The 16,704-nt window shown below is 48.6% G+C and overlaps 1 protein-coding gene across 2 annotated transcripts in view; it reads left to right on the plus strand.

Moving 5' to 3' along the window:
* Nucleotides 1-489: 489 nt before the first annotated feature.
* The window catches only part of RUVBL1 (RuvB like AAA ATPase 1), a 52,842-nt gene continuing 36,627 nt past the window's right edge, over nucleotides 490-16,704 (plus strand). The window contains exon 1 of one of the 2 annotated variants that reach the window (XM_073591895.1): nucleotides 490-596. Coding sequence is in view for 1 of the 2 variants with exons in the window: in XM_073591896.1 (XP_073447997.1) it covers nucleotides 3,664-3,804 (141 nt within the window). In the remaining variant the exon portion in view is untranslated. Of the gene's footprint in view, nucleotides 597-3,486; nucleotides 3,805-16,704 lie in introns of those variants that run through there. The other variant, XM_073591896.1, reaches the window with a different exon arrangement.

Here is a 16,704-nt window from a genome sequence, read left to right on the forward strand (position 1 = left end):
GCTGGGGGGGGGAGTATGGGTGTAATATTCCTGCTGGAGGGAGTATGGGTGTAATATTCCTGCTGGAGGGAGTATAGGTGTAATATTCCTGCTGGGGGGAGTATGGGTGTAATATTCCTGCTGGAGGGAGTATCGTAGGGTTGCCAACTGTCCGGGATTCACCCGGACAGTACGGGTTTAGAGTAATTTTGAATCACATGTCTGGGTCTCCTGCCGCCTGGGTTTCAGGAAATACAGCAGTTTGGACAATTTAATCAGTCCCAACGCTGCTTCTATAGTATCCTGACGATCCTTTCTCAGGCAATGCACAGGATCCTACAGGAGGAGAAAAGGTGCCCGGCAAACACTGAGAGTGAGGGCACTCGAACCCTGGAAAACTTTACAGAGGAGGAGACCGCTATAGAAGAAAGAGTCTGACCAACAGTGCCCTGTCAGTGTTCGGGTGTCAGTGAAGAATTGGAGGAGCATGCTGGATCGGGGATGGGAGCTCCATGATCGGCCGATCAGCATGTCATTTATCACACAGACAGCTGACCGTGAACAGACCATGCAGAAGACCAGCCGCATAATCAGCTACAGCCACAATACTTGGCTGGGTAAGAAAAACTGAACCGAGGAGGGAGGGGGGAGAGGGGGAATTCTTAGGATTCTTTGCTATCACCTCTGTGTTGTATGTGATGATCGGGAGTCAGGCCCAGTGCCAGCATAATACAGTGTCCTGCATAGAATAGTGTGTCCACTTCACAGGTCCTCCTATCATCCTGCCCCTTCTGTCACTCTGTCAACCGCCCTCCTGTCACTCTGCCCCCTCCTGTCACACTGCCTGCCCCCCCTCCTGTCATCCTGCCTCTCTCCTGTCATCCTGCCCCCCTCTTGTCACTCTGCCCCCTCCTGTCACACTGCCTGCCCCCCTCCTTTCATTCTGCTCCCCTCCTGTCACTCTGCCCCCTCCTGTCACCCTGCTCCCCTCCTGTCACTCTGCCCCCCTCCTGTCACCCTGCTCCCCTCGTGTCACTCTGCCCCCCTCCTGTCACTCTGCCCCCCTCCTGTCATCCTGCCCCCCTCCTTTCACTCTGCCCCCCTCCTGTCACCCTGCTCCCCTCCTGTCACTCTGCCCCCCTCCTGTCACTCTGCCCCCCTCCTGTCACCCTGCCCCCTCCTGTCACTCTGCCCCCCTCCTGTCACCCTGCCCCCCTCCTGTCACCCTGCCCCCCTCCTGTCATCCTGCCCCCTCCTTTCACTCTGCCCCCCTCCTGTCACCCTGCTCCCCTCCTGTCACTCTGCCCCCCTCCTGTCACTCTGCCCCCCTCCTGTCACCCTGCCCCCTCCTGTCACTCTGCCCCCCTCCTGTCACCCTGCCCCCCTCCTGTCATCCTGCCCCCTCCTATAACTCTGCCCCCCTCCTGTCACTCTGCCCCCTCCTGTCACACTGCCTGCCCCCCTCCTTTCATTCTGCTCCCCTCCTGTCACTCTGCCCCCTCCTGTCACCCTGCTCCCCTCCTGTCACTCTGCCCCCTCCTGTCACCCTGCTCCCCTCCTGTCACTCTGCCCCCCTCCTGTCACCCTGCTCCCCTCGTGTCACTCTGCCCCCCTCCTGTCATCCTGCCCCCCTCCTTTCACTCTGCCCCCCTCCTGTCACCCTGCCCCCCTCCTTTCACTCTGCCCCCCTCCTGTCACCCTGCTCCCCTCCTGTCACTCTGCCCCCCTCCTGTCACTCTGCCCCCCTCCTGTCACCCTGCCCCCTCCTGTCACTATGCCCCCCTCCTGTCACCCTGCCCCCCTCCTGTCATCCTGCCCCCCTCCTTTCACTCTGCCCCCCTCCTGTCACCCTGCTCCCCTCCTGTCACTCTGCCCCCCTCCTGTCACTCTGCCCCCCTCCTGTCACCCTGCCCCCTCCTGTCACTCTGCCCCCCTCCTGTCACCCTGCCCCCCTCCTGTCACCCTGCCCCCCTCCTGTCATCCTGCCCCCTCCTATAACTCTGCCCCCCTCCTGTCACTCTGCCCCACTCCTGTCATCCTGCCCCCCTCCTGTCACTCTGCCCCCTCCTGCCCCTCATAGCCGTTTTAACACACGCCTCGAAAACATACCGGCCTTTAACCTGCCCATATAGCTGGTCCAACAAACGCCTCAAAAGCCTACCCAATGTGACATCTGTGTGGGTACCGATGCACAGCCCCGAACGCACCCAGGGTGCGTCTGCGCAACTGCACCCGCATGGATGTCCTTTTTGGGGTTAACTCAGCCCCCACACAGGGTACAGATTCATACACCCTGTGTGAGTAAGGCCTTGGTCTTCTCCATGAAGGACCTCACTGGTGGGAAGAGTTCTCATTTCTCCAGCAGAGAAAGCCTAAAGAATGCTGGAAAGACTCCTCCCGCCTCTGAAGACAAAAAGAGTTCCAACCTCCCCTCATAGCCATTTCAACACACAGCTCAAAAGCCTACCCAATGTGACATCTGTGTGGGTGCCGATGCACAGCCCCGAACGCACACATGGTGCGTCTGCGCAACTGCACCCGCATGGATGTCCTTTTTGGGATGTCCTTCTTCTAGTAACAACCAATTGTCTTGGTTTTCCAGCTACATTGATGGTGATTCAGAAGCTCCAAAAACAAAAATAGCTTTCATATTCTGTCTCACTCACTGGGGTAGTTCTGCCTTGTGAGCTGTGTCTGCGTACATCTGCAATAAAAAAGAAGAATCAGATTTAGCACCTTCACCTACATTATATATATATTTTATACAACATGGAGAGAAAAGTTCAAAATTCCAGTGCAAGGGACAATAAATAATCCCAAGATGACAGGGACAGAGGGATGACTAAAAATAAACTTTTTTTTTTTTCAAAAATGTGGGTCTTTTTTAGTTTGTTTAGTAAAAAATAAAAACCCCAGAGGTGATCAAATGCCACCAAAAGAAAGCTCTATTTGTGGGAAGAAAATGATAAAAATTTAGTTTGGGTACAGTGTAGCATGACTGCGCAATTGTCATTGAAAGTGCAACAGTGCTGAAAGATGTCCACGACAGAATAAAAATTTGGAAGTCATGTCATGTGTTGTAATACATTTGTATTGCATTTTCGAACGATAGCCGTACTGATTAAACGAAAATCGTACGATCTGGCATCGTACGAACAAAATTTTCGTGCATGTCTTATACCCAAATAAATAAATATATATAATAAATAAATAGCCATTGGCATGCGAGTCTCATGAGATACAATACAGCAGTAGATGATTATTGAAGCCGTTTATGGATTTATAACTTTTATTTACAACATTTTATTTCTGACGGACAATATATAAACTCATTCTGTGTATTGCCTCCTATAACCTCCTCCCCTCCCATCACCCCCCATCACTACAGCTCAGGCTGTTGTATCCCCCCCAGGCCTCGTTGCTAAGGCCAAAAAGTGATCACAGCAACACAAGCGGAAGTCGCTGCCTCCAAAGAGACTGACACTTGGTCGGCCCAATCAGCGCTCAGAAAGAGCAGCCGCTGACAAATCAGACAACGGGGTGGGCGGGCATTGGCAGAGGCTCTGGCAACCGCATGCTAGGGCGCCTTGGAGCCCGGGAATCTCGCTCCGGTGTGCGCATAGAGGAAGTGAGGAGAACCGAGAGAGCGCAGGACTACCGAGAGCCCCCCCGAGCACCGGAACCATGAAGATCGAGGAGGTGAAGAGCACCACGAAGACCCAGCGTATCGCCGCACACAGCCATGTGAAGGGCCTGGGCCTGGATGAGAGCGGCATGGCCAAGCAGGCGGCCGCCGGGCTGGTGGGACAGGAGAACGCCCGGGAGGTGAGCGCAGGCCCTTCTCTATGGAGATCTCATCCACTATAGACCGCACTGAGCTCCATTCACTAGAGCAGCCAATCAGAGCAGTCCTGACTCTTCTCACACACATGGGGGGGGTCTGAGCTACAAAATCACTTAGAACCCCCAACCATGAAAGCAGAGGTCCTGGAGAATAAAATGGCGGCTGTTGCAATTTTTGTAGGCCACACAATATTTGCGCAGCAGCTTAAATACCACTTCACCCCCGGAAGGATTTAACCCCCCCCCCCCCTAATGACCATGCCGTTTTTTGCGATTCGGCACTGCGTTGCTTTAACTGACAATTGCGCGGGCGTGCGACGTTGCACCCAAACAAAATTTGAAAGCAGCATGGATGGAGGAGGGCAAGTCACAGAAATGTCATGTGTGCTGCTGTGCCCCCTGCAGACATTATTTAAAGGGGAGGTCCACCCTAAAAATAAAAATTGCATAAAAATCTTCCTAAAAATTTGGAGGAAAAAAATTAAAATTTTAACTTACCGGAAATGGCTGTTGCTAGGCAGATCGTCCTAATCTGAAACTTCCTACACCGCAGTGATCTCCAGTCTCCTCCTCTTCGCGTTGTCTTCTGGGGAGTGTTCTGGGAAACTCCCCATCCATCCCTCCCTCTCCACAACGCATCCCCCCCCCCATCCACGGCCAGCTCCATCCATCCCTCTCCACAACGCATCCCCCCCCCATCCACGGCCAGCTCCATCCATCCCTCTCCACAACGCATCCCCCCCCCCCCCATCCACGGCCAGCTCCATCCATCCCTCTCCACAACGCATCCCCCCCCCATCCACGGCCAGCTCCATCCATCCCTCTCCACAACGCATCCCCCCCCCCATCCACGGCCAGCTCCATCCATCCCTCTCCACAACGCATCCCCCCCCCCATCCACGGCCAGCTCCATCCATCCCTCTCCACAACGCATCCCCCCCCCCCATCCACGGCCAGCTCCATCCATCCCTCTCCACAACGCATCCCCCCCCCCCATCCACGGCCAGCTCCATCCCTCCCTCTCCACAACGCATCCCCCCCCCCCCCATCCACGGCCAGCTCCATCCATCCCTCTCCACAATGCATCCCCATCCAAAAATATCAGCCGCAAAAATCGGCCAGAGAAAAACCCATATCGGGCGTCTTCTATTATACAGCAAGCTTGGGGTAATAGACTGAAGTCCTGATAGACTTGGTTGGTTTGTGTTGGGTTCTCCCTTAAACCCCCCCAAGCATTGTATTATAAAAAATGATGTATTTTCAATGTTGTCCTTTAGCAGCATTATTTATTCTTGGCAGCCTTCCTTATTCTCTTCTACCTGGGCTGCATCCACGGTCTTCCCTTCAGTAATCTCTTCATCTGAACCCGGTTTGGGAACATCTCGACGTTTAAATCTTCGGTGCTTGGCTACAAGAGGAGTTGTGCCGCCGTCTCTTGGTGGAGGTGGTTTAGGCAGCATCACTTTATCGGCGTGCTTTTTCCACCATGGAATCGCTTTGTCTTCAGAAGCTGCTCCTTTTTTTGCCAGGCTTGGAATTTTTGGTAAAGTTAACGGTGTGCTGGAGGATTTTTCGGACTGTTTTCTCTTTATTCTGCAAAACTCCTGCAAACGTTTATACTTTGATCGGATGTACCCTTTGGCTTTTTGCACAAAATGCCCTGTTTCGGGCGTTTTGGCCGCCTCCATGGCTCTTATATCTCTAAGAAGTGCTTCTCCTTTTGTTACCAGCCTTGGAATTTCGGGTAAAGTTGGCGGTGGCCGCAAGGGTATTTCGGACTGTTCTCTCTTTAATCTGCATAACTCCTGCACATGTTCATACTTTGCTCTGCTGTACCCTTTGTCTTTGTGCACAAAATGCCCTGGTTTGGGCGTTGTGCCCTCCTCCGTGGCTTTTAAATCTCTATGAAGTGGCTTTTTATCTTCAGAAGCCGCTCCTTTTTTTGCCAGGATTGGAATTTTGGGTAAAGTTAACGGTGTGCTGGAGGATTTTTCGTACTCTTCTCTGCATAAACTGCATATCTCCAGCAAACGTTCATCCTTTGCTTTTCTGTGCCCTTTAATGGCTTCCTGCACAACATGCCATGGTTTGGGCGTTGTGTCCTCCTCCGTGGATTTTAAATCTCTACAAAGTGGCTTTTTATCTTCAGAAGCCGCTCCTTTTTTTGCCAGGCCTGGAATTTTTGGTAAAGTTAACGGTGTCCTGGAGGATTTTTCGGACTGTTCCCTCTTTAATCTGCATAACTCCTGCAAATGTTCATCCTTTGCTTTGCTGTACCCAGTGATGACTTCCTGCACAGCATGCCATGGTTTGGGCTTTGTGTCCTCCGTGGCTTTTAAATCTCTATGAAGTGGCTTTTTATCTTCAGAAGCCGCTCCTTTTTTTGCCAGGCCTGGAATTTTTGGTAAAGTTAACGGTGTCCTGGAGGATTTTTCGGACTGTTCCCTCTTTAATCTGCATAACTCCTGCAAATGTTCATCCTTTGCTTTGCTGTACCCAGTGATGACTTCCTGCACAGCATGCCATGGTTTGGGCTTTGTGTCCTCCGTGGCTTTTAAATCTCTATGAAGTGGCTTTTTATCTTCAGAAGCCGCTCCTTTTTTTGCCAGGCTTGGAATTTTGGGTAAAGTTGACGGTGTCATGGAGGATTTTTCGTACTCCTCTCTCTTTACCCTGCATAACTCCTGCAAATGTTTATACTTTGCAAGGCTGTACCCTTCATGCGCTTTATGCACAAAATGCCCTGGTGTGTCCTCCATGGCTGTTAAATCTCTACCAAGTGGCTTTTTATCTTCAGAAGCTGCTCCTTTTGTTGCCAAGCTTGGAATTGTGGGTTTAGTTGATAGTTTCATATCATATCTTTGGAACTGTTCCCTTTTTACTCTGCAGGACTCCTGCAAAAGTTCATAGTTGTGCCCTGTGAAGGCTTCCTGCACAACATCAACTGGTTTGGGCTTTGTGTCTTGTGTCTTTTGAGGCAGACGAGTTGTCTCTGTCTTTTTGCCCTCTGGTTCTGGTTCTATTTTTATCTCATATTTCCCATATTTATCTTTGATGAATTCCTTTAATTCTGTTAGATCTTCATCATTTAGCATGGTAGAATAAATGTCTAAATCTTTATAGATTGGCGATCCAAATAATCTGCATTGTTCGCCACGTGGGGTTTGGCCTCCTGAGTGTACAATATATCGGTATTTCTCACACCCAATGCGCCAGTGCTCTTCTTCTGAGAGCTGCGTAGGTGGAGCTACAACATAATGATCTATATTGCGGGCTAAAACCTTCTCCGGCTTGTAGGGAGGTTCACGGGCAGAAGGGAAACGGCCCTTGATAAACTCAAAGACATCCTTTGGTTTCTCTTCTTTGATCCGTTTTTTCAATGCTTCTTCTTTTTCCATTTCTTTTTGAAGCTTTTTGGTGTGAGCTTGTCCTGCGGCTGATTTCAGCCACTGCTCACGTAGGTTAACACCGGAAAATCGACGTAGTAACATCTTGGAAAAATAGCAAAAAGCTATCGAAAACGCAAGCTTACAAACGCGATTAAAATCACGTGAAAACGTGCAATTAAATATACGAATAAACGTACAAGAACTAATGTGAGGTAATATACACTATGTAGCACACACAAAATAGGTGTTTACTGCACAGAAGCAACTCACAATATGAGCTCTCTGCTCTGAGGCTTCTATATTTATTTATCCTGCTGATCACATGGTACTATGACATCACAGTGGTGGTCTTGGCACCTGGCCAGAAAAATAACGGCTTTTGTTGCTATGGAGCTGTTGCTATGGAGCTGTTGCTATGGAGATACAGGCTTGATGCAAGAGCAAGAGCACACAGAAAACAGCCATTATCTATGTACATTGAGATTCCTTCACTAAATATTCAGCATTTCTGCCTTTTTTTGCAGCACAACAGACCTCGTTGTGTCGCAGTCTGCTGCCATGCATAGAGTGGAATGACGGGTCGTTTTGTGACACTTTAATAAAGTGAAAATTTTAAAAGTACAACTCATCACACCACCTTAACAAAACACACACACCAGCATACGTGCGTTATAGTGTGCAGACTGATTGTAAACACGTCCCAATGCAGTTCTGATTAAATATATTCTCATATTTTTTAGTATTGTACCTGACTGTACAATCTGTGCAATCTCCATTAGATCTACTAACTACTATAAAATATAAAGGCCTGTGTGATTGTATAGAAGTTGATTGGATTGTAAAGGTTTATCATATTACATAGTTTTGGTAAATGCGTTTATACAATCAGATTGTATTGTGTATGGCCACCCTTGGTAAAACACAAGGCTAGATGGGCTCTTCTTAGAGGATTGTAATTGTATTCACAGGCTTGTTTACCACATGGAGAGCAAATGTAGAATTTGTAACCATAGAGTACACATAGCTGGTTGCTAAGGGGAGTTCCAGTAGCAGGGTCTGTAAATCGGCCTCATTGGATTTTCTGTTTTTTTTTTTTTTTATTGGCTGTATTTTCCAATATATTTTATTATGTTAAAAAAAAATTCAATATATTGTATTCAGTGGATTGATGGATGATCATTGGTGCCACGTTCCTTACCAAGTCAATTCAACCGATTTTTTTTTTTTTTTTTTTTAATAATGAAATGTAACTAAAGCAAAACTTTTTTTTTTTTTTTTTTTTTTTTTTAATCTTTGAATAGAGTGGAGAGGGATTAGAACCCCTGTCAGTTTTTATTGCTGTCTGCACTCCCATTAGGGAGATTCTCACTCCCTATTTGTCCTGTTTATCATCATCAAGAGTGGAAGTAAAAGAAAATCCCAAATTTTGGTGGGGACAATTTTGATGGTGGCAGTTTTGATGGTGGCAGTTTTGATGGTGGCAGTTTTGATGGTGGCAGTTTTGATGGTGGCAGTTTTGATGGTGGCAGTTTTGATGGTGGCAGTATAATGGGGCAGTTTTGATGGTGGCAGTATAATGGGGCAGTTTTGATGGTGGCAGTATAATGGGGCAGTTTTGATGGTGGCAGTATAATGGGGCAGTTTTGATGGTGGCAGTTTTGATGGTGGCAGTATAATGGGGCAGTTTTGATGGTGGCAGTATAATGGGGCAGTTTTGATGCTGGCAGTATAATGGGGCAGTTTTGATGCTGGCAGTATGATGGGGGCAGTTTTGATGCTGGCAGTATGATGGGGGCAGTTTTGATGCTGGCAGTATGATGGGGGCAGTTTTGATGCTGGCAGTATGATGGGGGCAGTTTTGATGCTGGCAGTATGATGGGGGCAGTTTTGATGCTGGCAGTATGATGGGGGCAGTTTTGATGCTGGCAGTATGATGGGGGCAGTTTTGATGCTGGCAGTATGATGGGGGCAGTTTTGATGCTGGCAGTATGATGGGGGCAGTTTTGATGCTGGCAGTATGATGGGGGCAGTTTTGATGCTGGCAGTATGATGGGGGCAGTTTTGATGCTGGCAGTATGATGGGGGCAGTTTTGATGCTGGCAGTATGATGGGGGCAGTTTTGATGCTGGCAGTATGATGGGGGCAGTTTTGATGCTGGCAGTATGATGGGGGCAGTTTTGATGCTGGCAGTATGATGGGGGCAGTTTTGATGCTGGCAGTATGATGGGGGCAGTTTTGATGCTGGCAGTATGATGGGGGCAGTTTTGATGCTGGCAGTATGATGGGGGCAGTTTTGATGCTGGCAGTATGATGGGGGCAGTTTTGATGCTGGCAGTATGATGGGGGCAGTTTTGATGCTGGCAGTATGATGGGGGCAGTTTTGATGCTGGCAGTATGATGGGGGCAGTTTTGATGCTGGCAGTATGATGGGGGCAGTTTTGATGCTGGCAGTATGATGGGGGCAGTTTTGATGCTGGCAGTATGATGGGGGCAGTTTTGATGCTGGCAGTATGATGGGGGCAGTTTTGATGCTGGCAGTATGATGGGGGCAGTTTTGATGCTGGCAGTATGATGGGGGCAGTTTTGATGCTGGCAGTATGATGGGGGCAGTTTTGATGCTGGCAGTATGATGGGGGCAGTTTTGATGCTGGCAGTATGATGGGGGCAGTTTTGATGCTGGCAGTATGATGGGGGCAGTTTTGATGCTGGCAGTATGATGGGGGCAGTTTTGATGCTGGCAGTATGATGGGGGCAGTTTTGATGCTGGCAGTATGATGGGGGCAGTTTTGATGCTGGCAGTATGATGGGGGCAGTTTTGATGCTGGCAGTATGATGGGGGCAGTTTTGATGCTGGCAGTATGATGGGGGCAGTTTTGATGCTGGCAGTATGATGGGGGCAGTTTTGATGCTGGCAGTATGATGGGGGCAGTTTTGATGCTGGCAGTATGATGGGGGCAGTTTTGATGCTGGCAGTATGATGGGGCAGTTTTGATGCTGGCAGTATGATGGGGGCAGTTTTGATGCTGGCAGTATGATGGGGGCAGTTTTGATGCTGGCAGTATGATGGGGGCAGTTTTGATGCTGGCAGTATGATGGGGGCAGTTTTGATGCTGGCAGTATGATGGGGGCAGTTTTGATGCTGGCAGTATGATGGGGGCAGTTTTGATGCTGGCAGTATGATGGGGGCAGTTTTGATGCTGGCAGTATGATGGGGGCAGTTTTGATGCTGGCAGTATGATGGGGGCAGTTTTGATGCTGGCAGTATGATGGGGGCAGTTTTGATGCTGGCAGTATGATGGGGGCAGTTTTGATGCTGGCAGTATGATGGGGGCAGTTTTGATGCTGGCAGTATGATGGGGGCAGTTTTGATGCTGGCAGTATGATGGGGGCAGTTTTGATGCTGGCAGTATGATGGGGGCAGTTTTGATGCTGGCAGTATGATGGGGGCAGTTTTGATGCTGGCAGTATGATGGGGGCAGTTTTGATGCTGGCAGTATGATGGGGGCAGTTTTGATGCTGGCAGTATGATGGGGGCAGTTGTAATGTGGCAATTTTGATGGTGGCAGTATGATGGGGCAATTTGATTTTGATGGTTGCAGTTTTGATAGGGCAGTATGATGTGGCAATTTTGATGGGGGGCAATTTTGATGGAGCAGTATGATGGGGCAATTTTGATGGTGACGTATGATGGGGCAATTTTGTTACAGGTGGTCCATTGTTGGGGGATCTATTGTTGCTGACAGGGACTCTATTGTTGCTGGCTGCAGGGGATCTATTTTACTGCTTTTATTACCAAATTCCATACAAATTAATTAGCACCACAAAATTAATACCTGGTTCTGTATTCTCTAAAAGGGCAGCATTGGGAAGTGGGTAGGGGGTGGAACCAAGGAATGGTGCTCAGGTGTGGGTAGGGGGCGGAAAAAAGAGGTGACTCAGAAATGGGGAGTTCCTGCACCTATTCTTTTAGAAAAAAAGCCCTGTATATACTGTACCTTGAAAAAGTATTCACACCCCTTGAAATTTTCCAAATTTTGTCATTTTACAACCAAAAACGTAAATGTATTTTATTAGGATTTTTTGTGATAGACCAACACAAGGTGGCACATAATTGTGAAGTGGATGGAAAATGATAAATGGTTTTCTAAATGTTTTACAAATAAATATATGAAAAGTGTGGTGTGTATTTATATTCAGCCCCCTTTTACTCTGATACCCCTAACTAAAATCTAGTGGAACCAATTGCCTTCAGTAGTCACCTAATTAGTAAATAGACTCCACCTGTGTGTCATTTAATCTCAGTATAAATACAGCTGTTCTGTCAAGCCCTCAGAGGTTTGTTAGAGAACCTTAGTGAACAAACAGCATCATGAAGGCCAAGGAACACACCAGACAGGTAAGGGATACAGTTGTGGAGAAGTTTAAAGCAGGTTTAGGTTATAAATAAATATCCCAAGCTTTGAACATCTCACAGAGCCCTGTTCAATCCATCATCCGAAAATGGAAAGAGTACGGCACAACTGCAAACCTACCAAGACATGGCCGTCCACCTAAACTGACCGGCCGGGCAAGGAGAACATTAATCAGAGAAGCAGCCAAGAGGTCCATGGTAACTCTGGAGGAGCTGCAGAGATCCACAGCTCAGGTGGGAGAATCTCTCCACAGGACAACTATTAGTCATGCTGTCTACAAAGAAAGCCATAAGAAGTCCTGTTTGCAAGAAGCCATGTGGAGGACACGGTAAACATGTGGAAGAAGGTGCTCTGGTCAGATGAGACCAAAATTGAACTTTTTGGCCTAAAAGCAAAACGCTATGTGTGGAGGAAAACTAACACTGCACATCACCCTGAACACACCATCCCCACTGTGAAAAATGGTGGTGGCAGCATCATGTTGTGGGGATGATTTTCTTCAGGGACAGGGAAGCTGGTCAGAGTTGATGGGAAGATGGGTGGAGCCAAATTACGGTGCAATCTTATAAGAAAACCTGTTAGGCTCGGTTCACACTGGGGCAACACGACTTCAGCGCGACTTTGCACGGCGACTTCGACGCGACTTCGACGCGACTTCGACGCGACTTCGACGCGACTTTAGCAAATTACAAGGCGACTTGAAGTCGCCTGCATGACAGGCGACTTTGCCTGTGGCCAATCAGCTCTCTAGGAGGGAGGGGGGGAGGGAGGGGTTTTCCCTGCAAAGTCGCTTGACTTTACAGAGAGATCCGACTTGGAGGCGACTTCCATTGATTTCTATGGTACAGGTCGCCTACCAAGTCGGATCCAAGTAGTACAGGGAGTACGCTCTGAAGTCGGAGCGACTTCAGTAGTGTCATTTAAGACGCTCCCATTCACTCTCATGTGAATCTCTTTCTGGGGCGACTTGGGGCGACTTGAGGGGCGACAAGTCGGATCCCAAGTCGTCCCAGTGTGAACCGAGCCTTAGAGTCTGCAAAAGACTTGAGACTGAGGCGGAGGTTCACCTTCCAGCAGGACAACGACCCGAAACATACAGCCAGAGCTACAATGGAATGGTTCAGATCAAAGCATATTCATGTGTTGGAATGGTCCAGTCAAAGTCCAGACTTAAATCCAATTGAGAATCTGTGGCAAGACTTGAAAATTGCTGGTCACAGACGCTCTCTATCCAATCTAAGAGAGCTTGATATATTTTGGAAAGAAGAATGGGCAAAAATGTTACTCTCTAAATTTGAAAAGCTGGTAGAGAAATACCTAAAAAGACTTGCAGCTGTAAGTGCAGTGAAAGGGGGTTCTACAAAGTATTGACTCCGGGGGGCGCTATACAAATGAACGCCACACTTTTCACAGATTTATTTGTAAAAAAATTGTGAAAACCATTTATCATTTTCCTTCCACTTCACAATTATGTGCCACTTTGTGTTGGTCTATCACATAAAATCCCAATAAAATACATTTAAGTTGTTGGTTGTAACATGACAAAATGTGGAAAATTTCATCGGGTGTGAATACTTTTTCAAGGCACTGTATATATACCACACAAAAAAAAAAAAAAAAAACTATATATATATATATATAATATATATATATATATATATATATATATATATATATATGCTGCCTGTTCACTTCCTGGACTTACGCAGAGACACACCTGCAGTTCTCATTGGCCCTCTTATGACTCATCCCCCCTCCCTTCCTGGCAAACTCTCCAGAGTGAGAGAGAGCTGTGCATGATGTCATAAGCCTAGGCTAATGACCAGACAAGAAACAGGAAGTGGGCTGTATAAGGTATTTTACTGGCAGAAAAAAATGTTTTATTATCCACTCCTTGGCCATCTCTATGATCCTGGGACGCCGGACATGACGTCACTTCCGGTTTTTGATGGATGTAAACACTGCCATTTTCTTTCTGGAAAGCAGAGATTAATGTGTGTGTGTGTGTGTGTGTGTTTGTTTTTTTTTTTTTTTTTTCCCCCATCTCATACTTTCCAGGGTAGAGGTGAGATCCGGGGTCCTATGTCTTCATAAAGAGGACCTGTCATGCTTTATTTTTAACACAAAACATGTTTACATTTCTTGTGATAGAAATAAAATTGATCAAAAAATAAATTAAAGGGACAGTGTAAAAATAAAATGAATAATAAAAAATAAAAAGTTTTAAGTGCCCCGGTCCCCTCATGCACGCATGCAGAAGTGAACGCATACATAGGCCGCTCCCGGAAAAACAGTGTTTTCACCACACATATGAGATATCGCCGCAAACGTTATGGCGAGAGCAAGAATTCTAGCGCTAGACCTCCTCTGTAGCTCTAAACTGGTGACCTGTAAAAAAAAAAAATGTTTAACGCGTTGCCTATGGAGATTTTTAAGTACTGTAGTTTTTGTGCATTACAGTACATTAAAGTGTATTTTTTGCCCCCCCAAAAAATTGAAAGTGTTTAAAAAATCGCTGCTCAAATACCATGTGACCTACAAAATTGCAACACCCACCATTTTATTCTCTAGGACCTCTGCCTGTCTGACTAGTACCTCCCCCCCCCCAGCAGGTGATCGTGGCCAGCACTAGCTCCTCCTCCTTCCCTGCTGAGGTGGAGCCTGCTAGCTGCTTCTATTTTGCTATGTGATTTGCCGGTCAGCTCATCGGTGTCTATCTGCATGCACCTAGCCCTATCAGGTGCATGCAGATAGATACCAGAAAGCAGCATGGATGGAGGAGGGTAAGTCACAAAAACGTCATGTGTGCTGCTGTGCCCCCTGCAGACTTTTTATTTAATCTCCTTTTGATGGGACACCTGGCTGAGGCTGACAAGCTGGCATTGAGTTGCATTGTGAAAATGGATGAGGATGAATCTGGGTGGATATGAGAGTTACATTGTGGAGAGCCTCTTCACAATGTAACTCTCATCCATTTTCACAATGCAACTCAATCATCTTCATCCCCACCCAGCACCATCCATCCCTCTCCACAACACATCCCCCACCCACGGGCCAGCACCATCCATCCATCCCCCTCCACAACGCATCCCCCACCCACGGCCAGCACCATCAACCCCCCTCCATAATGCATCCCCCACCCACGACCAGCACCATCCATCCATCCCCCTCCATAATGCATCCCCCACCCACGACCAGCACCATCCATCCATCCCCCTCCATAATGCATCCCCCACCCACGGCCAGCACAATCCATCCATCCCCCTCCATAATGCCTCCCCCACCCACGACCAGCACCATCCATCCCCCTCCATAATGCATCCCCCACCCACGACCAGCACCATCCACCCATCCCCCTCCAAAACGCATCCCACACCCACAGCCAGCACCATCCCCCTCCATAATGCATCCCCCACCCACGACCAGCACCATCCATCCATCCCCCACCCACGACCAGCACCATCCATTCATCCCCCTCCATAATGCATCCCCCACCCACGACCAGCACCATCCATCCATCCCCCTCCATAATGCATCCCCCACCCACGACCAGCACCATCCATCCATCCCCCTCCATAATGCATCCCCCACCCACGACCAGCACCATCCATCCCCCTCCATAATGCCTCCCCCACCCACGACCAGCACCATCCATCCATCCCCCTCCATAATGCCTCCCCCACCCACGACCAGCACCATCCATCCATCCCCCTCCATAATGCATCCCCCACCCACGGCCAGCACCATCCATCCATCCCCCTCCATAATGCCTCCCCCACCCACGGCCAGCACCATCCATCCATCCCCCTCAACAACGCATCCCCACCCACGCCCAGCACCATCCACCCATCCCCCTCCACAACGCATCCCACACCCACGGCCAGCACCATCCATCCATCCCCCTCCATAATGCATCCCCCTCCCACGACCAGCACCATCCATCCATCCCCCACCCACGACCAGCACCATCCATCCATCCCCCTCCATAATGCATCCCCCCACCCACGACCAGCACCATCCATCCATCCCCCTCCATAATGCATCCCCCCACCCACGACCAGCACCATCCATCCATCCCCCTCCATAATGCATCCCCCACCCACGACCAGCACCATCCATCCATCCCCCACCCACGACCAGCCCCATCCACCCCCCTCCATAATGCATCCCCCACCCACGACCAGCCCCATCCATCCCCCTCCATAATGCATCCCCCACCCACGACCAGCACCATCCATCCATCCCCCTCCATAATGCATTCCCCACCCACGACCAGCACCATCCATCCATCCCCCACCCACGGCCAGCACCATCCATCCATCCCCCTCCATAAGGGAGGGGGAATAAAAAATATTTTTTAAAAACAGTCACTCTTGGTTTCGGATGCTGTTTCGGTATAGATTTTCTTTTCGGTATCGGTTTCGGCACCAAAAAACTAATTCTGTGCATCCCTAGTGTATATATATTATGTGTGTGTATATGTGTGAAAGTAGTTAATGATGTATTAATCCTTTTTCTAAACCCCCCCACCTACCTTGGAAGGAAAGCCGTGTCGGATTGCACAATGCTTGTGACCTTTCTCCGGTCCCCATATGATCTGGTAGTTGGCCGTATAGAGACAAGCACTGCATTGTGGGAGAAGCAAACCTGCTCCCCATACTAAGAAGTACCAGCTTGGTATTTCCAACAGCAGGTAAAGGGAGCGACAGGAGGAAAACAAAACTAAGTAGTCTCAGCAGAAGGGGGAAGGCCCACTCTGGTACTCTAGAGAGATTCTTGAGATGGCTTTCATATTTGCTTTGTCTGAGGATTTTACCCTCACTTCCTGCTTAGACAGACACCCATCAGATAGGACAGTGACGAAAAATCTCCCAAATTCTATAGATAGCAGTACAATGTAGACAGAGGTTGAAGCTCTGTTCTAAACTAACAATAAAAATGTTTTGGAGATGGGCATTAATATAGAAATCTGTAAACTGACCACTAGAGGGAGCCCAGCATTTTATTTTTGCTTCGTTCACTTTCAAATACATCTTGGGTCTGGTTTACATCAGATGCAGTGGGTCTGCTTTGGGCAGCTA

The sequence above is a fragment of the Aquarana catesbeiana genome, linkage group LG07 (assembly GCF_042186555.1).
Source record: "Aquarana catesbeiana isolate 2022-GZ linkage group LG07, ASM4218655v1, whole genome shotgun sequence".
Lineage (NCBI taxonomy): Eukaryota > Metazoa > Chordata > Amphibia > Anura > Ranidae > Aquarana > Aquarana catesbeiana.